The 27,405-nt window shown below is 56.4% G+C and overlaps 2 protein-coding genes and 1 long non-coding RNA gene across 5 annotated transcripts; 1 reads left to right on the forward strand and 2 right to left on the reverse strand.

Moving 5' to 3' along the window:
- Positions 1 to 1,790: 1,790 nt before the first annotated feature.
- On the reverse strand, positions 1,791 to 13,438 carry ABCB8 (ATP binding cassette subfamily B member 8). Of its 2 annotated transcripts, XM_080975487.1 has the most exons (16): positions 13,284 to 13,438; positions 11,944 to 12,250; positions 11,481 to 11,630; positions 10,502 to 10,596; positions 10,230 to 10,335; positions 9,883 to 10,044; positions 9,266 to 9,351; positions 8,884 to 8,981; positions 8,439 to 8,544; positions 8,292 to 8,325; positions 7,935 to 8,071; positions 7,101 to 7,195; positions 5,923 to 6,056; positions 4,886 to 5,033; positions 3,324 to 3,574; positions 1,791 to 2,130 (listed from the first exon to the last, which is right to left on the reverse strand). In XM_080975487.1, exons 1-16 carry the CDS (start codon positions 13,421 to 13,423, stop codon positions 2,050 to 2,052), a joined length of 2,130 nt encoding a protein of 709 aa, XP_080831613.1. In that variant the 5' UTR covers positions 13,424 to 13,438; the 3' UTR covers positions 1,791 to 2,049. The 2 variants fall into 2 exon arrangements, with proteins under 2 accessions (XP_080831613.1, XP_080831614.1); XM_080975488.1 differs by lacking the exons at positions 1,791 to 2,130; positions 3,324 to 3,574; positions 4,886 to 5,033 and adding an exon at positions 5,808 to 5,833 and having other exon boundaries at positions 5,877 to 6,056.
- Positions 3,979 to 4,879, reverse strand: LOC308459855. Its single transcript, XR_013978343.1, has 2 exons — positions 4,595 to 4,879; positions 3,979 to 4,559 (listed from the first exon to the last, which is right to left on the reverse strand). It is a non-coding gene; the product is annotated as an uncharacterized lncRNA (long non-coding RNA).
- Positions 13,439 to 13,678: 240 nt separating the features above from the next.
- Positions 13,679 to 27,370, forward strand: ATG9B (autophagy related 9B). 2 transcript variants are annotated; one of them, XM_080975459.1, is made up of 15 exons: positions 13,679 to 13,836; positions 17,011 to 17,162; positions 17,259 to 17,302; positions 17,599 to 17,663; positions 18,261 to 18,434; positions 19,140 to 19,281; positions 20,475 to 21,223; positions 22,025 to 22,178; positions 22,877 to 23,056; positions 24,049 to 24,297; positions 24,393 to 24,604; positions 25,061 to 25,163; positions 25,416 to 25,479; positions 26,054 to 26,216; positions 26,958 to 27,370. In XM_080975459.1, the coding sequence occupies exons 2-14, from the start codon at positions 17,045 to 17,047 to the stop codon at positions 26,173 to 26,175; spliced, it is 2,376 nt and encodes a 791-aa protein (XP_080831585.1). In that variant the 5' UTR covers positions 13,679 to 13,836; positions 17,011 to 17,044; the 3' UTR covers positions 26,176 to 26,216; positions 26,958 to 27,370. The 2 variants fall into 2 exon arrangements, with proteins under 2 accessions (XP_080831585.1, XP_080831586.1); XM_080975460.1 differs by lacking the exon at positions 13,679 to 13,836 and adding an exon at positions 14,308 to 14,506.
- Positions 27,371 to 27,405: the final 35 nt, after the last annotated feature.

Below are 27,405 nucleotides of genomic sequence, written 5' to 3' on the forward strand. Positions count from 1 at the left end.
GACTCTGGAGAGTCCCATGGACTGCAAGAAGATCCAACCTCTCCATTCTGAAGGAAATCAGCCCTGAGTGTTCACTGGAAGGACAGATCCTGAAGCTGAGGCTCCAATACTTTGGCCACCTCATGAGAAGACTCCCTGGGAAAGATGGAGGGCACAAGGAGAAGGGGACAACAGAGGACGAGATGGTTGGACAGTGTTCTTGAAGCTACCAGCATGAGTTTGACCAAACTGCGGGAGGCAGTGGAAGACAGGAGTGCCTGGAGTGCTCTGTTCCATGGGGTCACGAAGAGGCGGACACGACTAAACAACTAAACAACAACAACAACAATGTTCACAAGTGTACCAACCTAGCACGTACATAGATCAGCACAGGAAGACTGACCTGGAACTCCTAAGCTGAGCAAATGTTTTCTCTGCAAGGTCAAAGTGGGAAACCTCCCCATTGTCTCTTTCCTCATAAATCCTGTCTTAAGGGCACATTTAAGATACAAATAGGGCGTGAGGCTGTGACCTGGCCCAGGAACTAAGTATTTATCATTACAAAAGACTGGCCAGGCAATCCAATCAAATAACGTGCCAGACATGAGATAAACAAGGACAAGAGAAAAACAACATTCAAATTTCTGTTTCAGACCGCCTTTTCTGTGATGTAGGTGTGATGCTTCTGGGGGTGGTCTTGATCTACAGGGTGGCAATTTCAAAAGTCTTTATAAGGCCTTGCACGCCATTGTTCTGGGTTCCTCCTCTCTCCTGCGTGTGAGGGGAGCACCCTGTTGCAACAGATCAATAAAGATCAGGCTTACTAGCTGCTTTGCTTCTCAATATTCTCTGGTTGGCCTCTGTTATTTTCTCCTACCAATAGGGAACCTAATGTAAGGACTCTACATGGGCTCTTGGATACCCCATAAGGGAAAAGGGCATTTTTTGTTTACAACACCGCCTGGCCCGGAGGCCTCGGGAACCCCTTCCCACAAGAAGACAGGGGCCAGAAAGGCTTCCGAGCCGGTCTCAGGGAAAGTCTCCCTCCGGAGCAGGCCATCTGCCCCCCAAGCACTTGCTGCCTTCCTGGATGGACACCACCAAGAGGAGCCATTGTTAGGAGTTTCTTCAACCTGCACCAGGAATGGGGGTCTTCCCACAGCTGTCATCCTTCTCCTGTGATCTCGTGTGCTAGTTGACACAAGAATGGGAGAAGAGCCTGCCAGATCAGGCCAATGGCCCCTTGAGTCCAGTAGCCTCTTCTCCCAGTGGCCAACTGGATGCCTGTGGGAAACCAGCGAGCTGAACAGGAGCCCCAGACCCTCTCCCCCCCCCCCCCCAGGGGTTCCACCAACTGGGATGCAGAAGCATAGCTGGCTGACTGTGGAGGCAGAGCAGAGCCATCCTGGCCAGGAGCCTTCCAATGGACATGAACTTGCCCAAAGCCACCCAAGTTGGAGGCCACCACCGCCTCCTGTGCTGTGTGAAGAAGGACTTTCTTATATTTCCTGAATTTCCCAAATTCAGCTCCACTGCATGCCCACAAGCTCTAGTGCAATGAGAGAAGGGGGAACATTGATCCATTCTCCATGCCGTGCAAAATTTTATCAACTTCTACCACGTCTCTTCTCACTCGCTTGTTCTCTAAACTAAAAAGTCCCAAATGCTGCAACCCAGCAGCTGCAGGAAAGCATGAGGAGAGGCTGACCAGGGGCCTGGAGGCCTCCTCATCCTGAATCAGCGCTTGGAGGCTGGACGAGGCCTCATAAAGCCAAAGTTTCGAGGCAGCTAAAAACACTTCAGACACACTATCCAAATGCAAAAATACTGTATTTGAAAAACAAGTTTAAATTACATAAAGCTCTGTTCAGTGCTGGAACTCAAGCAGAGTTGGGGGAGGTATTTTATAACACTAGGCAGATTCCAGGGCAACAGGCTCCTGACTTGGCCCTCTGCACCCCTGCAAACCAATTCTGGGACTGCATCTGAATCCAAATAAGCTCCTGAGTGAAATGGGGGCAGATCAGGCAGTAATACTTCCTCGAGGGCAACAAAACAAGCTTTCCTGCTTCAGACTCCATCTTTGGTTTGGCGTCGGATCAACTCTGCATAGATGCCACCCTTCCGTAGTAGATCCGTGTGTGTCCCGGACTGGAAGGAGAGAAATGGGGAGATCAGGAAACAAGAGCAGCACTTTCCAGTCCCCCAAAGGCAACAGAAGTGCCAAGAGCTGCATAGATCCGACACAAGCACCATTCTCCTACAAAGAATAAGAGGAGCTTAGATTGGCCCCTTCTATCGTGTCTAGCATGGAAGTCAAGAGATTTTTGTTACACCAAGCATTTAGTGCATTTTAATCTTGCCTGTTCTGCCTCTGTTTCATTATGACTTGTTTTAATCCTCACCTATTTAATTGTAGTAATATTTAAATTGCTGTAAAATGCCTTCATGCAGAAAAGTGGTCTATAAATGTTTCTATAAATGAACCGGGATGAACAGCATGAAATTGCTGTTTTATAATTTATTAGCAAATTTTATTCTATTTCTTTAGGGCTCAATCAGTTTCCACTCCCAATAGGTGCTGCTTTGGTACAGCAAACTTGAGAAAGATCTGCAGGTCTGAAGGCTTGTTCTGTTGTTTTGTATACACCTGAATGTTGAACCAAACTGTCACAGAACTTCCTTACACCTTGCCCTTCACTTTTGGCAAACATTGTTATTCTCGATAACTATGTATGTGTACCTACAGCAGCACACACTCACACTTAGCAGGGACAGGAAAGGCCTCTCTCAACAGCCTGAGTTGCTGCCAGTCAAAGGAGACCACAGTGGGACAGATGGCGCAGTGCCTGCTTAAAGTGCAGGTGCCAGAAGGGGGCAGCAAACTAACAAAGTGGGTTTCCCAGGAAGGGGATGGGGCCAGACTTCAGCTTTGTGGTCTGCTGAGAGGTGAGCAACTGCAGTCCTCCTCCATCCGGCAGCATAAAGCTTGAAGTGCACACTGTGGCAGGAGCTGCACACCCGGCTACAGAGTTTCATACTCTGTGCCACTTGTTTAAGCTGGTGTTGAGTGAAGGTGAAGAAGTTTGCATTCTGCTATTAACATCCTGCAGCAAAATTACTGCAGAATTACTGGTAAGATATTTATCTACTAACCTTTGTAAGCCCAGAGAAATCAGTGGGTTTAGGAATGCCCAGCTGTATTGGTCTGGGGCCCAAGGATGCTGAAATCCACAAAGTGCCCCCAAATCCAGTTCTCATCAGCAGCCCCCCTTTGTTCTTTCCCAAGCTGGGAGAGGCCCCAAGCCAAGGCTGCCTGCCGCCTTCCTCCCCTGCTGCCTCACCTCAGCCACGTGACCCTTTGACAGCACCACAATGAGGTCTGCATCCTTCACCGTGCTGAGGCGATGGGCAATGACCAGCACGGTGCGGCCGGCCACTGCCCGGTCCAGGGCTTCTTGCACCACGTGCTCCGACTCCGCATCCAGGGCGCTCGTGGCCTCATCCAAGATCAGCACTTTGGGGTTCTTGATGAGGGCCCGGGCAATGGCCACTCGCTGCTTCTGCCCGCCAGACAAGGTCACCCCACGCTCGCCTGGGAAGGGAGAGAGAACGCAGAGGGGAGAGATGAAGCGGAAGCAGACAGACAGTACAACCAAGCGTGTCCTCTTGACGTGGCCCCCCTGTTTCCTCTCCACCGCCCACTCCCCTGGAGTTGGCGCGGCACAGGACAGGGAGGGGGGCATGCAGAGGTGCCCCTTTCCATCCCACAGGAGGTTGCAGCATCATGGGAAAACCTTGTGGCCAAGGCCTGAATCTGGCACCAAGTGACACCAAATCTGGCAGCCAGAAATCTACAGAGATGAAAATAATTGCCACAAAATAGCCCCAGAATGTGTTGCCCCGAGGATGCCACTTCCAATACCTCTACCTCGTCTTCTAGAGGTGTTCGTGAACCCACTTAGAGCAGGAACCAGTCATTTAGCTGAACTTTTCAAAAAGAACATGGAATAAAGCACAACAAAATCTGCCTTGTCCCGAGGCTGGAGGGGAACTGCAGCCTGAATTCAGAAAAAAAGATGCGAGGAGGAGTAGGAGGAGTCTGTGGAACAACCAGGAGAGGTTGCCAGGTTTAAGAGAATGCAAATCAGGTCTCTTGCCCCACTCCACAAACATTTTCTCGAAACCTTAATGTCCACCCTATGGCGGAAGCTGGCAAGTAGATCTGTCAATCAGGGAGAGTAGAGTTTTTTCAAAATGCCATCAGTTTAAGAGCCAGACAGGAACTGCCTGTGGGTTAGACAGGTACCTGGGATTAGAGAGAGGGACTTTCTGTCTGGGTGGGTGGAAAGGTGTCTCTGGCTATTTGAATAGACTCAGAAAGGTCTGTCTGTCAGAGTGAATAGGCTCTCAGATACAGATAGGGATTGTCTGTGGGCAGAGAAGGTTCTGTCTAGCAAGGGGAAGGTTAGGATTCCAGAAGGGGCTAGGAGTCATTTCCAGGTAATGTAAGACAACGGCTATCCTACAAATAATTTAACTGTCCAGTGACAGATTTGAAGCATGAAATTATGGAAGATCTTAAATATATTTGTAAAAAGTGTTTGTTTGAAACAAAGTGTTGTGCCTTTCAGAAAAGTAACCACAAAGCTAGAACCTTACTGAGTGTAAACCAATAAAAGTTCTAGTTTTGTTCTGAGAGTGTCTAATCTTTACTTAGCTCCTTTGAGTGAGGATTAAGTGGTCACAGACTCCCCTTTTCCTAATTATAGTAGGTTTCTACCACAAACTGTTAGCTTAATAGCTCTGCTGTGGGAAGGCAGGGAGAGATTTGTCTAACAACACACCTCTAGTCGCAGTCACGTTACCCAGCCTGCCACCCACCCCACCCCTTGCTTTGACTCACCCACAACAGTGTTGTAGCCATCTGGGAAGCTGCGGATGAATTCATCCGCATTGGCGAGGCGAGCAGCGGCGTAGATCTCGGCATCCGATGCGCAAGGCTTGCCAAAGCGGATGTTCTCCATTATGCTTGTGCTGAACAGCACAGGCTCCTAGGGCAGGAGGAGGAGGAGGAGTGAGGCCTCAAGACGCAGGGAGAAGCTTGAGCCCAAGGAAAACATCTCCCACAACTGCTGCTCTTGTTGCCTCAGCAAAAACACCAGCACCTCCTACCTCTCCCTAGAAGTTCTTCCAGTGAGATCATTCATGTTCTTACTCCAGCCCAAGACATCTTCTTTAAGACCACCAGTACTGCCTTGCTGCAGCAGGCTGGTGGTGGATGTAGCCAGCTACTCCCATGACCACCAGTTGGTTTGGAGAGCCCCTAAGCAGACTGCACAGCAGAGGCAGCCAGCCCCACCACATGCTGGTAGCTGCTGCTGAGCAGAAAGGTCCCATTCCCACAGTAGCCCCACAGCTTTCAATCCTTGTTGTTATTGTTTTAATACTGTTTTATTATCCATACTATGTTTTATATTCCGTTTCTGCATCCTGGTATTCTCTGAATGCACAATTTCACTCTGGTATGTCTATAAATTCTGAAATGCAACGAATAAATAAATCTTCAGCTATCACAATCAGCAGTCAAAGAAAAACCTGTCCTATGAAAAATAAACCAACCCTTTAAAAAAAAGATCTAGGTTGGTGGCCATCACACCAGCCAGTGACACTCAATTCCATACGTTAATTCCATGCCACTTAAAGAAAGAATCTCTTTCTTATGGTTCTCTGCTAATCAGGTTCACTGTTCTAGTGGTTTGGGGAAAAGAAAGCTACTTCCTCTCTCCCCGTGATCTGTGACGGCATGCGGCATCCCCTTCTGTTTGCCCTCTTTTTTCATCTTAGGAAAATACTCCACTGCTTTCAGTCTTCTGCAGGCGATTTCTCTATTCCACTCCACTCTTCAGCCACCAGCACCTCCACTCCACCAACATTTCTCACCTGGTTAATGAAGCCAATGATTTCCCCACGGAGCCAGGTGGGATCAAGAGTGCAGATATCACGGCCATCCAGAAAGATTGCGCCCTCCGTGGGCTCATAGAACCGCTCCAAAAGGGCTGCCACAGTAGACTTCCCTGGGCAGAAGAAAGAGAAGTCACCAAATGCTCCTTCCCCAGGCCATGCAGAACATGCGCCACACACACACACACACACACACACACACAGAGCTTTGCTGGCACTTTGGTTGCCAGATGGCACTTGAGGACAGGAATAGAAAGGCTGCCATGAGACCAGGACCTGGCACTATTCAGTCAGGATCAGCAGAAGAGGTTAGCAAGGTGTTTGGCCATTTCTCAAATGAAACAGCACATGGTGAACGAGCTGTCAAGTTTTCATGAAACACAGGACACGGATGGTGTCAGGGAAGAGTTAGAAGTTTCCAGTTTCTCAGAGGGAGAAAGCATTCCCCAAGGGGGGAAGGAGAGCAGTGAATCTAATAGAAGGGAGCAAGAGGAACAACAGGGAGGGACCGGCTGTTCACAGGAAAGGCAAGGGTTCACTTCTAGCTCAGATTCGGAGGAGGGGAGATACAGGCCAGCTCTAGCCAGGAGGTTAGAAAAAAGAGCAGGAAAACGAAGGGAAAGGCGCCTTCGCCATTTTGAGGGTGGCTGGTCACGGAGAAGCAGAGCTCAGAAGGTATCTGAAATAAGTGACTCTGAGGAATAATAGTTAAGAACTGTTTATAAGATTATTTTGTTAATACACAACAAAAAGTTATAAAAGAACAAGAAGCGTTTGTGTGGTGATCTGAAGAGGACAACGACCAGTCCTGACAGATGGACCCATCTGGGAATGTGAAATTCAACCAAGTGTGGAGTTTAGCAAAGGAGCAATCCAATGAACAAATCAAAGGTGGGCAATGTGTGAAGAGAAAGCATCTCACAAGAGGATTTACAACAGGAAAGGAGCCTTAGAGGCACTTCGGAAAGGAGTCGTGATGATGCTGTGACCAAATGGCTAGTTCCATCTTAGGCAAAATTAAGAGCTCAGTGATCGAGATCTCGGGAGAAGACCAAGAGACACAGACACACTCTACCACTCCAGCAGGCGGGGAAGTCAAAATGTGGTAAAGCCTTTGCTGACCTGGCCCTGCTGAGGGAAAAGAGAGAGACTCTTACCTCCTCCAGACGGCCCCACAATAGCCACTGTCTTGTTAGCAGGGATGGTGAGGGAAAAATTTTGCAGGACCTTGGCGCCTAGCCGGGTGGGATAGCTGGGAAGAGAAGAAAGAGATCAGGCCTTGAGGTGGCTCAACCCTATGGTTAGCCCAGAGACTGGCTGATCCCACTGGCATTCAAGGACACAAAGAGATGAGGGAAGGGTTGGCGCAGGAGCCAATCCCAGAGGAGGGAGGCTTCACCAGGGCAAGCGAGCAGGACCCTTGAGGTGGTGGAGCAGGGAGAAAGGAGAGCGGGGGGGGGGGGGCTGTGCACAGGAAGGGCTGAGCATATTGCAGGAGCAGATGATCACATTTCACCACTGCTGTGCCTCATATCTGGCAAAGGAGTTTGCTCCCCGAGAATCTTTTGCTCAATGAAAAATATTAGCAAGTTGCCTGCTTGTGTGGCTGCAGAGGTAAGCCTGATAACATCTGAACAATGCCTGGTAAGCTTCAGAAGGGATTTTTTGAGTGACTGGGAGGAGTCTGAGGAATCAGGCCAAAGGGGGCCCATCTATTCCAGCATGCTGTTCTCTCAGTGGCCAACCAGAGGTCTGTGAGGAACACTCAAGCAGGACCTCTCCCCTCCTGTGGTTTCCAGCACCTGGGATTCAGAAGCATCTGCCTCCAACCACTGAGCTTTTACAAAATAAACAAAATGCCTGGAATGACAAGTGAAAAACAAGTCTGTCTGTGTACTATAGATTTGGTGCTGTCTTTTTCCAGCCCTGTGCACAAGAGCACATCCGTTCCTAGGAGGTCAGCTGACCCACCTCCTACAGCCGGGTCTCACCTGAAGGAGACATCATGGAACTCAATGCGCCCGCTCAGCATGCTGCAGGCAAGCTGCTCTTTCTCACAGACTGCGGTCTCTGGTGGAAAAGTCATGTATTCAAACACGCGGGCCCCAGCACTCATCCCCCGCACCACCTGGAGGAGAACAACAGCCACAGGTTGTGAGAAGGTTTCTTGGGGAACCCAGTCCCCTCCATGCTCAGCTGCCAGGAGCAGGGCGGCTTTGGCCACATCCACATGAACTACTCCACCACCTTTCACAAAGCTTGGGTGCATTTTAGCTTGTGTCCAGTTATTGTGGGGAAGGAGGAGGCCCCCGTATGCCCTCCACACCCTGCAGCCTCCCCCCACGTACCTGCCCGAACAGGATGGACATGCTGGCCAGGGACCTAGAGGAACACAATTAGGGAGTTTGTCAGGGCAAAGGACGGAACACATGGCAGGGGGATGGGGAGTCTCTGATCAGCCACTGGGGCACATGGGAGGCCTGCTAGGGCCTTACCTTTGCACAGTCTGCGAGGACACCAAGAAGGACATGAGGTCGCCCGGTGTCATCTCTTCCCCAGCCAGGAGGGTGCCGCCTACAAAGATGGTACCTAGCACAATACCTGGGGGAGAAAACAAGATGGCAGCAGGTGGTGGTGGGATGGTTCAGGCAGCCTTTGCCCACTTGGTGCTCTCCAGATATTTTGAAGTACAAATCCCATCAGACCCAGCCATCTGGAGGGCACCAGTTTAGCAAAAGCTGTGTTAGGGAAACTTATAAAAAGGGGGGGGGAGTGCATTTTTATCGAGTGGGCAACTGCTCAGAACATATGAGGTTTAAAGTGCATTTGCTCCAGCAACCAGCATGCTGTCCCAGAAAGGGCAGAGCAACGGAGAGAACCGCTGCGTCACAGTGAAGTCACAGCCCAAAGATTCATCAGTGGCCCCCAAGCACCACTCACAGTTCAGGGCCACGTTGGAGAGCCCCTGGAAGAAGGCAATGCCCAGCCCCAGCTTCATGTTGAGGTGACTAGCTTGATCCACCTCTGCTCCATACTGCCTGCAAGGGACAGAGAAAGCAGCTCAGGCCAGCAGTTTCGGGAGAAGACTGGAAGACCTGCAGAGTGCCAGCAGAAGAGGACCGAAGAGGAGAGGAGAGGACCTCCAAGTTATGGGATGGCTATATGCCCCACTCAGGGCTCTCACACAGAAGGAAAGGGAGCAATTAGCTGATCTGCATTCCCCACCTTGGGGTGGGAGTAGGGAGGACTACCAACATATTGGGTTCCCCTCAGGGATTTTGAGGAAGCTGGCCACTTCCAGTCCAGGAGAGGAGGGACTCACTGGAGCTCTTTGGGTTCCATGGCGAAGGCCCGCACCGTCCGGACGTTGCCCAAAGCCTCATCGGCCACTGCTGTGGCCTTGGCCACCTGCAGTCAAGAAAGAAGCAGAAGTTACTGTGGGGGTCAGCAAGTTCCAGGAGCAAACCTGGAGGCTCCTGGCTTGGCTAACTCTGGGAATCAGTTCCAGTCAGATGCACTGTAAGGAAAAGACACTTTACAAAGGAATGTATTTTAAAAATGGGAGGGAGGGAGGGAAAGGCAGGAGCTACTCCAGAAAAGAACCCATGACAATGTGGGGCAGGCAGGGTGATTTGCTGACATGGGGAGATCAGAACTCTCTCGTTCACAAATAACCGCCATAGCTCCAGTCTGCCACTCTGAGGTTGGTAGAGGGGGTGGGGGCGGGCAGCACACAAAAGCAGCTCATTCACCTAGAATAATTGGCTGAATCCAGCAAAAAAGAAGCAACGACATAGAATTCTAGAAAGTCGTGATGGAGAATAAAGGAGCTCAGTCACAGACCAGAAAGTATTGGGGGGGGACAGGACATGCGGGGGTTTTCAATGGCCAGGGTGGGGCTTCAGTACCCACACTGCACACTGGCAGAGCTTCTCTTACCTGTTCTTGGGCTTTGCGTGAAAGCCTGCGCAGAGAGCCACCAATGTAGGCCCCGGCCCCCACCAAAATGGGCATCACCACCACTAGCATTCCCGTCAGCTTGGGTGAGATCAAGTAGAGAGTCACAAAGCAGCCCACAGTCTGGGTGAGGCTGCGCAAGCCCTAAGGAGCGGGGGGGAGGGGGGAGAAGAAGAGAGAAACATGCCATTAAGGAAAGAGCCCTTGGCCCCACACCAGACTCACCTCCCCACGGAAAACATCTCATGCACTGTTCAAGTCCCAGTCCCCCCCCCCAACCCTGTCCCGGGAAATCCAAGCCCAGCTTTGAACCAGCCCAGTCCCCACACCTGAGAGATGACAAGCTTGAAGGAGGACTTGAACTCCTGGATGTCCGTGGTCAGGCGATTCACCAGCTGCCCCGTCTGGTTGGCATCAAAGAAGGCCACCTCCTGCCTTAGGGAAGAGGGCGGCAAGTCACCCCACTTCTCTTATTTTGAAGAGCTCAAGCCCCTGGATGATGTATCTCAAGTTCCACCCTTCTCTCTCTCTCTCTTTCACCCACCTACCCACCCCACCCTGCACCCCACAGCAACCCTTCCCCCACCCCCAGGCCAGTTACCTGAGGAAGGAAGAAAAAAGCTGCTTGCGCATCCTATTGGCCACCTTCTCCCCAATCCAGGAGAGAAGCAGGATATACCCAAAGGTCATCAACCCCTGAAAAATTGTAGAGATGCACAACATCACTTGAGTGCAAAACCAAGACAAATGATTTTAACACACTATAGCTGTTAATTAGCTGTTAGTGTTTAAAGAGCTAAACGACTCAGGCCCCAATTACCTGAAAGACAGCCGACTTCCCTACTGACCCTTCGGGGTGCAAAGATCCAGAGAGGGATCCCCCACCCTCAGAGGATTGAGGGGGGTGGCAAGGGGGAGAAGGCCTTCTCTGTGACAGCCCCTAAACTGTGAAACTACGTTCCCACAGAGGTGTGTCTGGTACCTTCATCATACAGCTTCTGGCAAATGCTGAAGACACACCCCTTTACCCTGGATTTTGACACTTGAGGTGAATATTCTTAGAACCCACCTCCTTTGGTGATTGTAAAATGTTTTAAGCTGTTTTAATGTGTTTTATGTTACAACCTGCCCTGGGACATTAGGGTGAAGGGTGAGAGAATGAATAAATGAAATTAAACAGCTTGACCGGTGCCACACTATCTGTGTTGTCTACGAGGGTTTCTTGTGAATGGTTCTCTGCCCTTTGACTTGGCAATGCCAAGTCAAAATTAACATACATCTAAGTTCTAATTATCACTACCTGCACCTTTTGCATCTCACTGTCACTCAGCTCTTACCTTATAATTCATCCCTTAAATACCTGCTAGGGTTTCGCTTCATGCATGTGAATAAGCGGGCTTGAGTCCATGAAAACCTATGCACAATGTGCTAGTCTCCAAGGTGCCACAAGACTCCTGGTTGTTTATATGCACATCAGTCCCCTCATCTCCTCCCCACACAAATCCACCCTGAGGACCCCAACTGCACTTGAGCTTGGGGCCAAAAAGCCGCTTCCCAGAAAGATCCTCTCTAGCACCCACCTGGAGGCCATAGACGCTCAACAGGCGCAGGGCAGGTCGACGCGCCACACGGAGATAATCGGCCACACGCATGTGCTGCGCTACCACATTCACCATCTTGCCCAACAGCAGTGGGATCTGGATGTTGAGCATTGCGGCTCCCAAGGCAAACTGAAGGCAGGGGGGAAAGCAAGGTGAGGAAAGGCAGCTGGACTCAGAAATGTCACACTACACAATTTGTGCCTGTGGTTATTTCACCCTCTAGTCCAAACTGTCAGGCTGGGGTTTTCTGCTCCTTCCCACATCACACACCTTTCTTTGGGCTTCGTTTCCTTCTGACTTTGTCAGCCTTTGCACAGGTGGGCTTGCTGGTCTGGGCATGTGTGCACATCCTGAAAAGTTTGACCACACCCTTCCCCATCATTTGCACAGGACACAACTGGCCACCCCCCCCATCAATGGGAGAAGAGGAAGGGGCTCTCACCAAGACTGCAGCGATCAGTGCCAGCAGCTGTGGGCGCAGGAACTTCCAGAATATGGCCCAGTTAAAGTCTGGCTCCTTCTCCACAGGTGGGGGGACACACACCACCTCAATCCTTTGGACCTCCTGGCAGAAGGCCCGCCTGAAGCCCGCCCCCAGTCCCAACAAGGCTGGCCCTGCCAAGAAGGCAGCCACCCGGCCCAGTGGAAGGAGGCTGCGGGGCAAGAGCAGCAGCATGGCTGGGAATGGCTTGGCCAAGCGGCTGGGAGCCCGCAGGAAGCATGAGAACCTGGCATGGCTGCCCGAGTACCTGCAAGGAGAGGAGGAAAAGAAAGCCAATCATCTCAATTCAGGACAGTGGCTGAAGAAGACACTGCTAGGTAGGGCTTTTGTCTGACAGAGCAGTTTGCTTCCAAAGACCGTACGATCCCCTGAATACCATAGAAATCAGAAAAATGTAATCCTAATCACTCCACAAGTTATTGTTATTCCCAGGTGAGAAAATGAAGCTGAGGGGTCATTGGCACAACTCACCCCAGGACACTTAGGGAATCCCTCACTTAGGGGCCTAGCTGAGTCCACCAAACCAGGTACTACAAGGGCAGGGAAAGTCAGACTGATTCACAAAGGCCTTTGGGCTGGATGTAGGAACCCCAGATGCAACCCCCTTATTCAGCCTCAGTGAAGCTTCTTTCTGCCTCTCATTTGTTAACTGGAAGTGACAGCAGCTGCAGGTCCATTCAGCAGGAAGCCGATCTCACAGAAAAAGCCTCCTGCTGAATCAGATTGTCAGGAAAGAAGTTTCTCTGCAGAAGCCTCCCTGTGGCATGTCCTTTTCTCTGCTTTGGGAGCCTGCAACTGGACCAGGACGGCTTAGTTAGGCCTAGACGGCCCCTGGCCAGGAAGACGCCAGGTGGGAAGCCCTCCTCCATTTGCCACCCCGAGATCTTAGGTGGAAGCAAAGGCTGAATATTCAACCAGGGGACAAGTCTCTTTCTATTCCGCCAGCCTTTTTCAGGAAGCCTATCTGGAAGAAGGGGGAGTGTTGGTGTGTTTTGATTTCTTTAGCTTCGTGTTCACTGCAATTCGCTTTTCAATGTTTTTACACGTCTTGCACCTGCCAAGGGCCTCGGGGAGGAGCTAGGGGGGAAGGTGGGGGGCTCGGCCGAGGCTGCGTGGCGGAGGGGGGTCGCTTGCTGTCTCCCCGCCCCCTTGGGGAATCGGCCCTCGGTCCCGGGGGGGGGGCAGCGGACTTCACGAGGCGGCGCCGGAGGAAGGCGCCCAGCCCCGCAAGGCGGCTCCGGCGAGGCGCTCCCGGCCTGCCCCGCGCGGGCGACGGTTACCTGGCAACGAGCAAGGCCCGGCAGGGCCCTCTCTGGGCCGCCCGCCCCGGGGCCCGCCAGCAGCAGTAGGACGCGCCGCCGCCGCGGGCCCCGGAGAGCCGCCCCGGCCGCGGGAGCTGCAGCAGCAGCCGCGCCAACATGGCGGGAGCCGCCGCCGCCGCCGCCGCCGCCGCCGCGTCCCCGTCCGCCCTCTCCTCACAGGAGCCCCAGAGCGGCCGCCATCTTGGAACCGCCGCCAACGACGCCGGCCCACAATGCCCCGCGCGCGAGAGAGAGGGCGGGGCGGGGCGGGGCGGGGCTGGCGCCGGGGGGCGGAGCCTCCTCCCCGAGCAGCGCGGGGGGCGGCGGCGGGGGCGCCGCGGGGAGAGAGAGCCATGCCCGCCCGCCCAGGCCCGCCCGGGAGGAGCCGCCACTGCCCCGCCGCCCTTGCTCGGGCGCGGCCCCAGCTCCCCTCCCGCTGAGCCCGGAAGAGCCTCCTCGGCCCGCGCGCAGAGATGGCCGCCCGGCCCGGCCCGGGAGGAGCCCCAGGGCGGAGGAGGCCGGAGGAGGCCAGGTCAGGCCCCGCTCCCTCGGCCAGGCCTGGGAGGGGGCAGCCCCGGAGCCCGGGGGGGGGAGGCGGGCGAGCAGGCCGGCCGGGGCTCCAGGGCTTGCGGCGGTGGCGGCGGCTGCTGCGGATTTGGGGGAGGGGTCTGGGAGCGGAGCGGGGCCCGGGGGGCTCCTGTGCCCAGAGAGGTCCTGCCTTCCCCAAGGGGGCCCCTGGCCAGGGAGGGGGGCTGTGAGGCCTAGTGGGGCTGCAGGGGGCCTGCCGGTGACTCACTCCCCCCCCCCCCGCTCCTTGAGACTCGCCCGGGTGGCCTCCTGCCAGCTGCACAGCGTGTTTACCCGGCCCGGGCTTGTTGATGAACTTGCTGCCCGGGTATTTTTAGCTCGCCTGGTGACTCCCCCCCCCCGCCCTGCCTCCATATGGTGGGCTAGGGGAGAAGCCCGTCCCCAGCGCAGAGGAGAGCCCACCACCCCTCTGCCCCCTTTGGGCCGCTGGTCCCGCCCGCTTCTCCTCCCTGGTCCTGAGCCTCTCGGCCTTCCCGGGATCCGGTCCTCCCTCTGCCCTGAGTGTCTCCTGGGTGACTCAGGGCTCTTGCGAGGCCAGCAGGAAAGGGCTGGTTTTCCAGCCGGACGTCAGCACTGGCGGATCCCCCAAGCAGATCTCTCTCTCTTGGGCAGCGGTAAAGGCAGGGGGTGGGGGGAGGCAGGGAGACCTCAGAGGGTGGGGCGGCTGTCACTTTCTGGCCAGTAACTGGGGGTGGGGGTGAGGTGGAGCTCTCCTCGCTGGGGGGGGGCAGAGGGGGGACAGGAGCCGGAACTCGGCATTCTTCAATCTGATGCCCCCTAAATGCTTTGGGTGGCAGCTCTGACCCAGCCAGTACAATCTTGTGGCCGCACAGCGCCAGGTCTGTGGCAGCTTGGAGCAGGCAGGGCTGGGCCTGGGGCCCAAGAGTCTGTCCTGGGCCAAGGGGGCTTCCTGAGGAGTGGGAGGGATGCCCCTGGAGGAGGGGGCAAGCAGAGTCTCTGGGGGGTGCGACGTGGGGGACACGCACTTGTGTTTATCTCTGCTTGAGCTTCTTGCTCTGTCCTAACCATGAAGCTGAGCTCTCTCTTCTCCCTCCTTTGTCCGGGGGGGGGGAGGGGGGCACCTGCCCTGCTGGAGCTTCACCTGGAGCAGCCCAGGTGTGCCGGCTGGGGCTGGTGGGAGTTGTAGCGCAAAGCAGCTGGAAGGTGCCAGGTTGTCAGAGGGTGGCCTTGGGATGGCTGGGAAGTGACTCAGCGAGTGGCAGGAAATGGAGCAAGGCAGATGGACAGGATCCAGGGCATTCCTGGCCTCTGCAGGTGACCTGGTGTGGAGCGTGTGAGAGGGAATGGGTCTTCCTCAGGGAGGGCTGGATCCAGGCCCTGGTAAGCGGAGCAGTGCTTGCTTGGAAATGCCATAAAAGGAGAGAGCCAGGTTTTGCCCAGGCAAGCCTCTGCATGAGAAGGAAAGCTAGATCTTGGTCTGGAGTTGTGAAGAAGGACTCCCATCACAGCGCTCAGGCAGACCCAGGGAAGTTCCTTGCCTCCTTTCTCCTGTCTTTAGCAAAAAGTAAACAAGGGAATGCCAGGCCCAGCGGAGCCCAAGAGATCAAGTTACTCTCCCCACCCCCATCTCACCTGAAAAGTCAGAACCTGTTTCTCAAACCCTCAGCAGACATGGTTTACTGTCCTTGTTTTCTTTGTTAATGTTCAAGCCCCGCGTGAGAATAGGAGAGATGCTTCTCACCTTAGCAGGCTGCCCAAGAGACCGCCTCTCCGCCCGGCTTGCTCATCCCTTTTTTCCCTGTCCCTTGCCAAACACCCAGCCTGGCCGAACAAGGACAGCGATTCAGCCAGCCCAGGCCCCAACCCTCCTCCTTCCCTACGGACCCTCTTGGGCACTGAGATCAGCAGAGGGGGCCTGGTTAGCTGTTCCTCCGCCCTCAGAGGCTCGGGGTGGCAGGGGCCTCTGGAAAGGGTCTTCTCTGTGGCAGCCCCTCAGCTGCAGGACTCGTTTGCCCTGTACAGCTTCTGGATGATGCTGAGACGCACCTCTTTCACCCTGACCTTGGACACTTGAAGTGTATAGATTTAGGACCCACCGTATCTCTCTGATGGCAAGTTGTTTAACTGTTTTCAATATTGTCTATTAACGTTGCTACCCTGGGACCTTGGGCTGAAGGACGGGAAGTAAATAAACCTTTCTCTCTCTTTCCTGGCCAGCCTGTCAGCTGGCAAAACCCTCCTTCCTTGGGACTCTTCTTTCTGAAGCCCAGGCCAGCCGGGGGCCTCTTTCTTGGGGAGACCTGCTCCCTTGTTTCCGCTGGATCTGCTCCTTTCTCCCTCTTGGCTGTTTCACCCCCAGTTCTCAGGTTCCCCCCTTTCCTTACCACCCAGAGCCACAGTAGGAGCTGCTAGGCAGAGGAAGGCACTGCATTCTCCTTCCTTGGCATGGCTGCTTTGGTGGAGATTCCTGCATTGTAGGGGGTTGGACTAGATGACCCTGGTCCAACTAGGGTCCCTTCCACCTCTACTGCTCTATGGTTCTTTGAATTTTTGTATCTGCATTTTTAGATCTTATTTTGATTTATGTGGAAATTGTTTCAATTTGGTTGTGTACTTTTTGATGTGTTTTACTCGTTTATAACTTTTGTAAGGTTTGTGATTATGTAAATCTTGGCATGTTGCTTTAACTATGGAAAAGTGGCATACAAACAAAATGAGGGAGAGGAGGAGAAACGGGCCCAAAGTCTCCCCCCTGCCTTCTACTGATGGTTACCTAAAAACTTCCTTGTTCCTCTTCCCAAAATCAACCAACTGGTCAGCACCCAGTTTCCCCTCCTGGGACCCCCTGCCCCCTTCAGCCAAGTCTCCCCACTCTCCCTGACCACAGCTCCAATCCTGGCTAGTGGAGAGTGGTCCCTGGCGACCCCCGGCTGGAATGGGGGGCTGCCCCTCCCCAAGTGTCCTGGAGATGGCCTTGTATCAGAGAGCCTGCGCTTGTGACTCAGGAGGCCGGTCGCTGCCTCTCAGCCTAACCTACTGGATGAAATGGGGAGGCAGAGAACTCTGCACGTGACCTGGAGCTCCTTGGAGGGGGAAAAGTGGGATAGAAGTGCAACAGTAGTGATAATCTGCCCCCTTCTCCCTGGGTCCCAATCAGGGTCTGACGGGAGCCGGGCAGCTCAGCAAACCCCATGGAGGTCAGCGGGAGCCACTATGGCGATTATCATCGCCTCCCGGACTACGAAGAGGAAGACTCTCCCCCTGAGGATGAGAAGGAGCTGCTGGTGCACGTCACAGAGGGGCTGAAAGGTACGCCTCCCCAGGCCCTGGGAGGGCAGAGGGCAGCCGGCAGGGGTTGGGGGTCCTTTCAGCCAAGCCCCCTTCTCACTCTTTCCTCCTTTGCAGATTCCTGGCATCACATCAAGAACTTGGACAACTTCTTCACCAAAATATCCTTCCAGGTTCTTGGGCATCTTTCGCTCAGGAAGGCCGCTCCGCAGAGCCGCTGGGCCAGAGTGCTACAAGGACTTCCCAGCAGCTAGGGAGCACCTCTGAGCATGAGCAAAGTGCATTTCCCTCCACATGTGGGGCTGGAGGAGCATGTGGGGCTCAGCGGCCCCAGAAGGCATCTGGAATCCCAGGGGAAGGGGGTGCTATGTGCTGGCCCCCCTCTTTTCCAGGTGGCTGCAGGGGGGGTCTTCAAGGCAAGGCGTAGCAGAGTGGTTTTCCTTAACAGATCCTGCACATCTACCATTTCCACCAAAAGAATGGCTTTGCCTGCATGATGCTCTCGGACGTCTTTGAGCTGGTGTGCGTACCCAAAACTCCCCCCTCCTTCTGCACCCCCTTCATTGCTGGGCCCTGGGGGGAGGAGGAGGAGGGAGCTGGTGGGCATTTGGGGCAGGGCTGCTCCTGAGTGGGGAACATCTGCCCCCCCTTTGCTCTGGGACCTGTCTTCATAGAGTTGGGAGGGGTCCCCCAGGGTCCAGCCCCCTGCAATGCAGGACTTGTGGCTTTAGATTCCCATCCAAGCTCTGCTTGAAAACCTCCCCGGAAGGAGAGCCCACCAGGAAACAAGCCTGATCATCTTCCCCACAGCGGCCTTCAGCTATTTGGAGGGAGCCCCCGTATTCCCTCTCGGTCTTCTCGTCTCCAGGCTGCAGGGAGCATGGAGGTGCCTTTCTCCATCCACAGTGGGGAGGCCCAGGGGTCTCCTCCGGATCTTCCTTCCCTGTTGGGCACGGCAGGGGGTGGGAGGGAGTCCCCACGCCGGCTGCAAAGGGTCCCACCAGGGAACACATTGCATTGCAGGCAGGTTGGGCCAGATGCGCCCTGGGAGTCCTGCAGGCTGAGGGTGGGCCTGGGCAGAGGGGCTCTCCTGACCCCACTTGGCTCCTCTCCCCCCAGGCAGTTCCTGTTTGTGGTCACCTTCACCACCTTCCTTCTCTGCTGCGTGGAGTACGACGTGCTCTTTGCCAACCGGCCTGTCAATCACACTCACCCCGGAGGGGGCGCCCTCCCCGAGAGAAACAAGGTGACGCTGCCTGATGCCATCCTGCCCACGCCCCAGTGCGCCCAGAGGTGAGTGGGGGGGAGAGAAGAGACCCTGCTGCGGGGAAGGGGTCGGCCCTCGGGAGCCCCAAACCTCCTTCGCAGCCGGGGGGGGGGGGGAGAGGTCCAGTTAGATAGATGCTATGGAACTCCCTGCCTCTTGACTCCAGGCAAACGCCTTCACAGTGTTCCCTTTGGCACCTGCTGAAAACGTTCCTGTTTAGACAAGGTGGTGTGAGTTTTAATGATTTAACTCTTGCATGTTGTGTGCTTTTCTGGGTTTTATTATTTTATCTTTTTGTCAACTGCTTTGAGGGTTTTTTGTTTTTATGATATATAGATAGATACACAGCTGCCCTTGCATTCTAGGGGGTTGGACTAGATGGCCCTTGGGGATCCCTTCCAACTTTATGGTTCTATGTACCTGTATGTACGTATGTACACACACACACACACACGCACCCCTTAGGAAAGGGTCGGAGTTAATCCAGGTTGATGAATCTGGAGCGACCTAGTGCAACCCAGCCTAGATCGCTTGGAGGGGAGGAGTCCCTCCCCAACAGCCTTAAGCCTTTCCCCAGCCTGGACCTCAGAGGATGCTGCTGCCCATGCCTGCAGGGGAGAGTGTTGGTCTCGCACCCGGGTCCTGCTTGGGGTCTCCCTCCCATTGTCCTCGGCTGACCCTCCCCTGGCCAGGCTGATTGGGCCCTGGTGTCCCCCCCTCCCCTCCCTCAGGATCCGTTCCAGCGGCTGGATCATCTTCCTGCTTGTGATGGCTGCCACCTTCTGGGTCTACCGCCTGGTGAAAGTCCTCTGCAGCCTCTTGGGCTACTGGGAGATCCGCACCTTCTACACCAAGGCCCTCAAGATCCCCTCGGTGAGTGAGTGAGTGAGTGAGCAAGAAGAAAAATAAGAACGTTGTTATTTATAGGCCACCCATCTGACTAGGATGCCTCAGCCAGCAAGCAGCCTCTAACATTAAAAACCTCCCAGCACAGAGGGGGCGATGGGTGCAGCAAGGACCCCCCCCCTTGTTCCTCAGGAGGCAGCCGGTGGGTCTGCTGAGGCCCCCTCTCCTTTACCTCTCCTCTGACGCCTCCTTGGGCTGCTCCCAGAGGCTGCTGACATCCCACCCCCCAGATCGCTCCTGCATGTCTGGGCCCCACGGCTTAAATAGAATTTAATTGCAACAAGGGATGCCTGCATTTCTGCCAATAGCAAAAAGGGACAGTCCCTGTCTTCCAAATAATAGCCGAATCCTTAAGGTGTGTGTGGGGGGGTGTCTGCCCTCCTGCCTGACTGAACAGGGCCGTTCCTGTGAGGGGCACAGCTCCTAAGCACCTGGTGCTTGAGCGTCTGTGTGTGTTTCCTTGCTGCCATAGGGGCAATGTTGTCGGTGGAATAAGGAGTCGGAGGCAGGAGTTGAGGGGTGAAGGAGGGTTTCCCCCTCTCTCCCCCTTTGGGTCCTGATGGTCAGGGACCCAGTGAGCAGGTTGGGGTTCGCCTCCCCCAGGGACAGCGGCCTGACTTTGGGGAGGGTCCTCAGGAGCTGCAAAACTTCTGGCTCCCAGCTTCTGGATTTCACTCTGTAGGCTGATCTTTTTGGGGGGGGGGGTGGATGTCATTTCTGGCTCTCCCTTGAGGGAGGGAGGTTGGACCAAGTGGCCTCTATGGCCTTAAGCAGAGATCCTTTGTGAATCAGATGTGAAGCAGGGGGGCCTAATCCTGTGGCGGCTGCCTGTTTAATTCTGAGCTGAGCAGGAGCTATGACTTCCTACGCCCCACTTTAGCAAGCTGGAGTGCCTGTAGGGAGGTCTATTCATCCATCCATTCCTGTCTGTTTATAAAAGTATTTGTGTTCTGCTGGGTCCTGAAAAGAATATACAAAAGCAGTTTTCAGCGATAAAAACCCAGAACCATCTGGGGAGGGGTCTTAATTGCCTGTCAGGTGTTTAAAAGTGGGCCCAGAAGGAGGCTGCTGAGTCTCCAGGGACAGAGAGCCTGGGGGCTGGGGGTCCTCTTCCTCCCCCCCCAAGCGTGTCCCTCACCCCCTCTCTTGCGCCCCCGCAGGACGAGCTGTGCAACTGCAGCTGGCAGGAGGTGCAGGCGCGGCTGATCTCTCTGCAGCGGGAGCAGCCGATGTGCGTCCACAAGCGGGAGCTGAGCGAGCTGGACATCCACCACCGCGTCCTGCGCTTCAAGAACTACCTGGTGGCCATGGTGAACAAGGCGCTGCTGCCCGTGCGCTTCCGCCTGCCCCTGCTGGGCGAGGCCGTCTTCCTGACGCAGGGCCTCAAGTACAACCTGGAGCTGCTCTTCTTCTGGGGGCCGGGCTCCCTCTTCCAGGGCAAGTGGAGCCTGCAGCCCCAGTACAAGCGGGCGGGGGCCCGGCTGGAGCTGGCGCGGCGCCTGGGGCGAGGCATGCTGCTGCTGGGCCTGGCCAACCTGCTGCTCTGCCCCTTCATCCTGGTGTGGCAGGTGCTGTACGCCTTCTTCAGCTACACGGAGGTGCTCAAGAGGGAGCCGGGCAGCCTGGGCGCCCGCCGCTGGTCCCTCTTTGGCCGCCTCTACCTGCGCCACTTCAACGAGTTGGACCACGAGCTGCAGGCGCGCCTCAGCCGCGGCTACAAGCCCGCCTCCAAGTACATGAACTCCTTTGCCAGCCCCCTGCTGGCCCTGCTGGCCAGGAACGTCTGCTTCTTCGCCGGCTCCCTCCTGGCCGTCCTCATCGCCCTCACCGTCTACGACGAGGACGTCCTCACCGTGCAGCACATCCTCACCGCCATCACCCTCCTGGGAGTCATCGTCACCATCGCCAGGTGGGTCAGGAGGGCGGGCGCATGTGGCCCTCCAGAGAGCCAGGGCCGGAAGACCCACCTGATGCGGCCCTCCACCTCCTGCTGCTGAAGCCCATCTCCCGTTCCCCTGGTCCCTGTGGCCTTTGGCCAGCCTGGGAGTTTGAGCCCCTCGAGGTCTCAGGTGTGGGCTGGGCTTCAAAGGGAAACCCCAGCGAGTCTTCAGCTGTGATTTCTGCCCTGAGATTAAAGCCCAGCCCCATAATAGGCCTGCTACCCCTGGGGAGTCCTAACCAAGGCCGGCTCCAGGGAGGATCTCCAGCAGACAGGCCTCTCTCCGGTTTGGCCTCCTCTGCCCTGCGGAATGGGGCACCTGGCACTGATCCCTCGCCAGATCCCAGGTTCTCCTCGCATTGACTCCTCGCACGTGTGGTATTTCAGGGGTTGTAGTTGGCCACGTTTTGTTCAGAATAGAACCATTGAAATGGATGGACCACAATCACATCTGTTAATTTCAGTGGGTCTGTTTAGGTGAGCGCAACCCCATATTTTCAGTGGGTAACAGGATTTTGTAGACTGGTCAAGTCAGATGGGACCCCCAAGGGTCATCCGGCTCAAGCTCCTGGCAGATTGCTTTCAAATCTCCACCTTCCGCCACACATCCACCAAGACACCAAAGCGCTGGATTAAGTCATGGAGGGGTGCGGGGAGGCTCCTTTCGCCAGGTGTGGAGCACCCCCCCCCCCACTTGATGTCCCCAGTTCATGGGGGAGGGTGTTTGGGCCGGTCTTCCTGGGTGCTGATGAGACCCCCCCCCTCCCGCAGGTCCTTCATCCCGGACGAGCACCTGGTGTGGTGCCCAGAGCAGCTGCTGCAGTGCGTCCTGGCGCACATTCACTACATGCCTGACCACTGGCAGGGCAATGCCCACAAGGCGGAGACGCGGGAGGAGCTGGCCCAGCTCTTCCAGTACAAGGCGGTGAGTGGGCCGGGGGGGGGGGTGAGGCAGGAGGTCTTTAATTTCTGGAGGATTTGTAGCCTGCTGTTCACCCAGAAAGGCGCTCAGAGCAGCTGACGTGCAGTCAATCAGTAGCTGCTCTTAATATCCCTTTATATTTTGTCTTTTTCATAGTTCGGGACTCAAGGCGACTTACACAGATAGCGAAAGACATTAGCTAAAAGCAAAAACGTTAGCTAGAAGCATAAAGCTAAAGGCAATTGTTAAAATGTAATTAATCATTAATATAATGAAAACTAAGATTTAAAAGGTGTGCTAAGAGCACAGGCCTCAGCAATAGAGACATGCCAGCACCAGTCCTTTCCCAAAGTCCCGTTGGAACCAGGAGGTCTCAGCTGTCAGAGAATGGACAGCGAGGAGGGAGTCTGTCTGGCGTCCCCTGGCAGGGAGTTCCAGAGTTGCCTGGGAGCAGCCCCCACCGAGAAGGCCCCTCTGGGTGCCCAGCAAGGGTGGGAGGCAGTGCTGCCCGCAGGCTTGCGGTGTGAAGAAGGCATTGCGCAATTAGGAAGGACAGGGCAGGATCCGGCAGCTCTGCTTCTTCGCTCTCCTGGGATGGAGCCCCCTAGCGCAGCCCCTCTGCTCCCTCTCGTCCCGCATGCCAGGGTGGGTTTTGGGGAGGGGAGACCTCTGGCGCTGACACCCCCCCCCCGTGCCCCCAGGTCTTCATCCTGGAGGAGCTTCTGAGCCCCATTGTGACCCCCTTCCTGCTCATCTTCGCCCTTCGCGCCAAAGCCCTGGACATCATCGACTTCTTCCGCAACTTCTCGGTGGAGGTGGTGGGGGTCGGGGACATCTGCTCCTTCGCCCAGCTGGACATCCGCAACCATGGCAACCCACAGGTATGGGGGGAGCTGGAGGTGGCAATCCTCACCGGGGGGGGGGGGAGAGATTTCAAGCGCTAAGGCCTGTTTGCCAGCAGCCGTGTGACCCGGTGCCTTCCCTGCGTCCAGTCAGTGTGGCCAGTTTGGGGACAGGCATTTCAGTTTCTTGTTTCGGGGTGGAATTATTCTGAAGTGCTGCAGGGGGTTGGATGGAGGCCCCCCCCCATGAGAGACAGTGTGGCATAGTGGTTAGAGCATCAGGCTAGCACCTGAGAGAACCCAGGGTTCCAATCCCCAGTTGGCCATGGAGCTCACTGGGTGACCTTGGGCCAGTCCCTGCCTCTCAGCCTCACCTCCTTCGCAGGGTTGTTTAAGCTGGGGGAGGGGGGGCCATGTGTGCCCCCTCAGGCTCCTTGGAGAAAAAGGGGGGAGGTAAATGCAATAAATAACACGATACCCACTGGCAATTCTCGTCTCACACAGCAGCCCCATTTTACAGGCAGGGAAACAGAGGCTGGGAGTGTGACATGCCCAGGGCCAAGCAGAGGACTCCTGGGCTTCTCTCCTGCAGCCAAGCCCCCAGTTCTGCTGGACTCCCATTCCCCTCTTGGGCCCATTCTTATTCCCCTTACAAATATGTGTGAGCTGACGTGAGGGGGTACATGGCTCAGTGGTTGGAGCAGATGCCCCCTCCCCTAGGGCACACTCACCCTGCTGCCAGTCAGAGTCAGACCATACTGAGCTAGAGGCCCACGAGCCCCCTCCCATCCTGCCGTTTCCAGCAACTGGGATCCAGAAATATTTGCTGCCTCCAGCCGTGGAGGGCAGAGCCGGGCCAAAGTGGCTGGTAGCCTTTGGTCCACACAGGTTGGTGCCCCCCGCCTCCTGCGGGAGAAGGTCCTTCCTTTTCTTGCTCCTGAATCCCCAGCCGCCCCCTTCCCTGCGTGTCCCCCGAGTCTTCCCTGCGCCCACAGCCTCCCTGACTTGCTCTCTCCCCCCCAACCCCCCAGTGGCTGTCCCAGGGCCGGACAGAGGCCTCCATCTACCAGCAGGCAGAGAACGGCAAGACGGAGCTCTCCCTGGTCCACTTCGCCATCACCAACCCGCGCTGGCAGCCTCCCCCCGAGAGCTCCCTCTTCATCGGGCACCTCAAGGAGAAGGTGCAGCAGGATGCGGCCCACGCGCCCCCTGCCCAGCGCCTCTTGGCCGAGGCCCCCCTGGGCGCCTCCTTCCTGTCGGACGAGGGACCCTGCACCGTGGTGAGTCCTGGGGACGGGGGAGGGAGCCGTCTCTGGGGTCCTGAGCCCCCTTTCCCCTCCGGGCGCTCCCTCTAACCGCCTCTCCCTCCCTGCAGCCGGAGGCCCTCCTGGCCAGTGTCCTGGCCCACCCTGTCCTGGCAGCGGGAAGTGGGGGTCTGGCGTCCCAGGCAGAGAGGCGGCGCTTTGGGCAGCTGGGCAGCGCAGCCGGTGCAGCCGCCAGCATCCTGGCCTCCCTCTCCTGCTCGCAGCTGCCCCGGCGGGGCGAGAACGCCGTCTACCAGAGCGACAGCACCCTCCCCGGAGACAGGTAGGCAGAGGGGAGACCTGGCTGGTCTGGGGCCCGGGCACAAGGGTGGCAGGTCAGGCCCAGGACTGCTTGGCCCCAGTGCTTTGACTCCCAGATAGGGAAGGAGGGAGCTGGTGGGGGGCTGGAAAGAGACCCTGGGGGGTCCATTGGGCCCCTGCTGTTCCCCACCCCATTCTCTGTCCACCTGTCTCTTGATTTCATCCTTGGGGGGCCAGCTGCGTTTCCCATTTCTCTTTTCCTTTCCTCTCCCCCCTTTTCCACTCCCTGTGCCTTTCTGCTTTCTCTCCAAAGTGGTTCCTTCTGCCATCCGGAAAGGAGCCGCCTGGTCTTGGTGGGGAGGGCCCTGTGGGCTGGGCTGCAGAGGGGCTGGTGGAGGAGGAGGGGGCTGCCCCCTGCCCAATCCCAGCTTCTTTCAGCCAGTGTGCCAACGGGTCCCTGCCTTTCTGTGCCCTCCAGTGTTGCCCCACCGGAGACGCGCCCAGGGCCCCTCAGCCGCTCAGTGCTGCTCTCTGAGTTTGCCTCGGCCGAGATGAGTCTGCACGCCATTTACATGCATGAGGTGAGTGGTGGGGGGGGGAGCAGCATTGTCTTCCTACACGGCAGGGGTTGGACTAGATGGCCCCTGGAGATCCCTTCCAGCTCTGTGCTCCCTCTGTCTCCTGGGTGGTGGGGCGGGGCCAGAGCATTCCGGGGTCTCACCTGTGTTGGATCCCTGGCGGAGGGGGCTTGGTCCTGGGTGAGATCCCCCAGGAATCCAGTATGCCCCCCCTCACAGGCTGTGGCGCCCTCCTGACTTCCCTCTCTCCTCCAGCTTCACCAGCAGCAGCAGCACCAGACGTCGCCACGCTCACCCTCGCAGCCCTTGGCGCAGGCAGGTGAGCCTCCCCTCTGGGGCACTGGAAGCGCAACACTGCCGGGGCTTCCTTCCCTTCCGGGGGGGGGGGTATTCCCTGGGGGCGCTTCCCCCAAGATTCCTCCCTCCGATGGTTCTGGCTGCAGAGCCAGGTGATGCCTCGGGGGGGGGGCCCTTAGTGGGGGCTGGAGAGAACATGTTGCCCAGCGTGGAGGAGGCTTGGTCGGCTCCAGGGCGAGAGCCGTTTCCGTGGCAAAGCAGCCATGGCCGAGTTGAGAGTCCCTGGGGGCTGGGTCCCAATGGCCCGTCCCACCTGAAGGGCTTTCTGGCCTCTGCTTGCCTTTCCCTGCCCCAGGCGGGGTTAGGGGGTCACTTGCTTGCCAGTGGCCCTCCCTGGGGGGCCGAGGTGCAAAACTCTCTCTGAGGCTCCTGACGTGTAATATTCACCTGCCCCCAGGGGGGAGTGAGGAAGAGGCAGAAAGACGTTGCTTTTCCTCTATTGTAGTCTTATGTTTTGAACCGCCCTATCGGGCGGGATACAGATTTAATACAAATCTCATGTGGGTCCCCGGCTCACTTCCTTCTCCACCCTGCAGCTTCCCCCAAGCCCTCTTTGCATGTGCGCAGCCAGGATCTAACCCTTGGGGGCTGGAAAGAGGAAGAAGAGGAGGAGGAAGAGTCGTCTCAGGCACAGCAGCAAAAGAGGGAGAAGAGCTAGCAGCCGCCATCGCCCTTCCCATCGCCCACCCTCCTCTTGACGTGAGTCTCCTTCCCCTCCTTCTCTCTGACCCACAGCCTCCCTCCGTGGGGCTTCACCTGAGCTCAGGGGGGACTCTGCAGAGCTCAGCCCCACGCTCCAAGGCCTCCTTGCCTGTCCCTGCATCCTCCCCACATTCCCTCAGTGTCAGGGTTAGGGGAGGCTGGCAGCACCAGGCAAGGATTCCTGGGATCAAGGCTGCTTCCTTCCTGAGGTCCTGCTCTGAGCAATTTTGGATGGAGAGATGGGGCTAGAGATGCGAAGGCCTGGGGTGGGGACAGTAAATGGTGGGGGAGAGTCGCCTTGCTTTTTTTTCTTTTTTTCTGTGTGTCTGGAAAGAGGGTCAGCAGCTCTGGGCAGCTGGCTTTGTTCAGACACCTTTCCCCTGGGGAGTCATGGCCACTGACTTGGGTGGCGTTAAAGGGGAATCGGATAAATCCTGGAGGAATCAGCGTAGAATCCTAGAGCGGCAGAGTTGGAAGGGGTCACGAGGGTCATCCAGCCCAACCCCCTGCAGGGCAGGACTCTTTTGCCCGTGACCCTGAGGTTGAGAGTCTCTTTCGTGCTCGGCCAGTGGAGCTCTCTCAGCTGAGGAGAGGAGGGCTCTGGCTGGCCCCCGTGGCTACAGGAGCCTGGACGAGAGGGGCCTGACCCCATGGCCCATCCTACGTGCCTTGCAGGAGGGTTCGGGACCTGGGGTCCAGCCCCCCAACCTCCTAACCCTGCCTGTTTTGCCCCTGCAGGTGATGGCTGCCGGCGGTGACTTGCTGGACTCCACCCCCCCCACCTCCCGGAGCGTGGCCAGCCAGAAGAGGAGCAGCGCAGGAGTGGGAATGCGCCTGATCCCCACCCTTGGCTGGCTGTGGACTCTGATGGGAGAAGGGGACCCCCCCCCCTTCCTGGCTTTGGGTGTGTGCCCTCCGCGGGGGTGAATAAGCTATGGGCCGGATCAGGCCCTGCCCGGTGCTACTCATAGAGCTATAGAGTTCCTGAGGTCGCTGAGAGGATGGCTGGAGCCAAATGCCCCCCCTTCTCCCTGCCTTCCTCTGCTGCTATATGAGCTGCGCTGTGCCCCCCCCCCCTTGCAAAGCCGCCCCCGGGGGCAGGGGGCTCCAGCTCAGGACCCTTTGGGGACAAATAAATGTTTACAGATGTGGCTAACGAGAGAGATTCACTTCCTATAGACAACAG

Source organism: Podarcis pityusensis (genome assembly GCF_964106645.2).
Source record: "Podarcis pityusensis genome assembly, chromosome: 12".
In the NCBI taxonomy this organism is placed as follows: domain Eukaryota; kingdom Metazoa; phylum Chordata; class Lepidosauria; order Squamata; family Lacertidae; genus Podarcis; species Podarcis pityusensis.

Bases quoted from the DNA above. Each gene is read 5' to 3' on its own strand.
- ATG9B (XM_080975459.1), top strand. From the start codon at position 17,045: ATGGAGGTCAGCGGGAGCCACTATGGCGATTATCATCGCCTCCCGGAC. The intron at 23,057-24,048 runs GTATGGGGGGAG...CCAACCCCCCAG, and splicing joins GCAACCATGGCAACCCACAG to TGGCTGTCCCAGGGCCGGAC. The intron at 25,480-26,053 runs GTGAGCCTCCCC...TCCACCCTGCAG, and splicing joins GCAGCCCTTGGCGCAGGCAG to CTTCCCCCAAGCCCTCTTTG.
- ABCB8 (XM_080975487.1), bottom strand. From the start codon at position 13,423: ATGTTGGCGCGGCTGCTGCTGCAGCTCCCGCGGCCGGGGCGGCTCTCC. The intron at 11,631-11,943 runs GTGAGAGCCCCT...CCCTGCCTTCAG, and splicing joins CACTGATCGCTGCAGTCTTG to TTTGCCTTGGGAGCCGCAAT. The intron at 6,057-7,100 runs GTAAGAGTCTCT...TCTTCTGCCCAG, and splicing joins TGTGGGGCCGTCTGGAGGAG to GGAAGTCTACTGTGGCAGCC.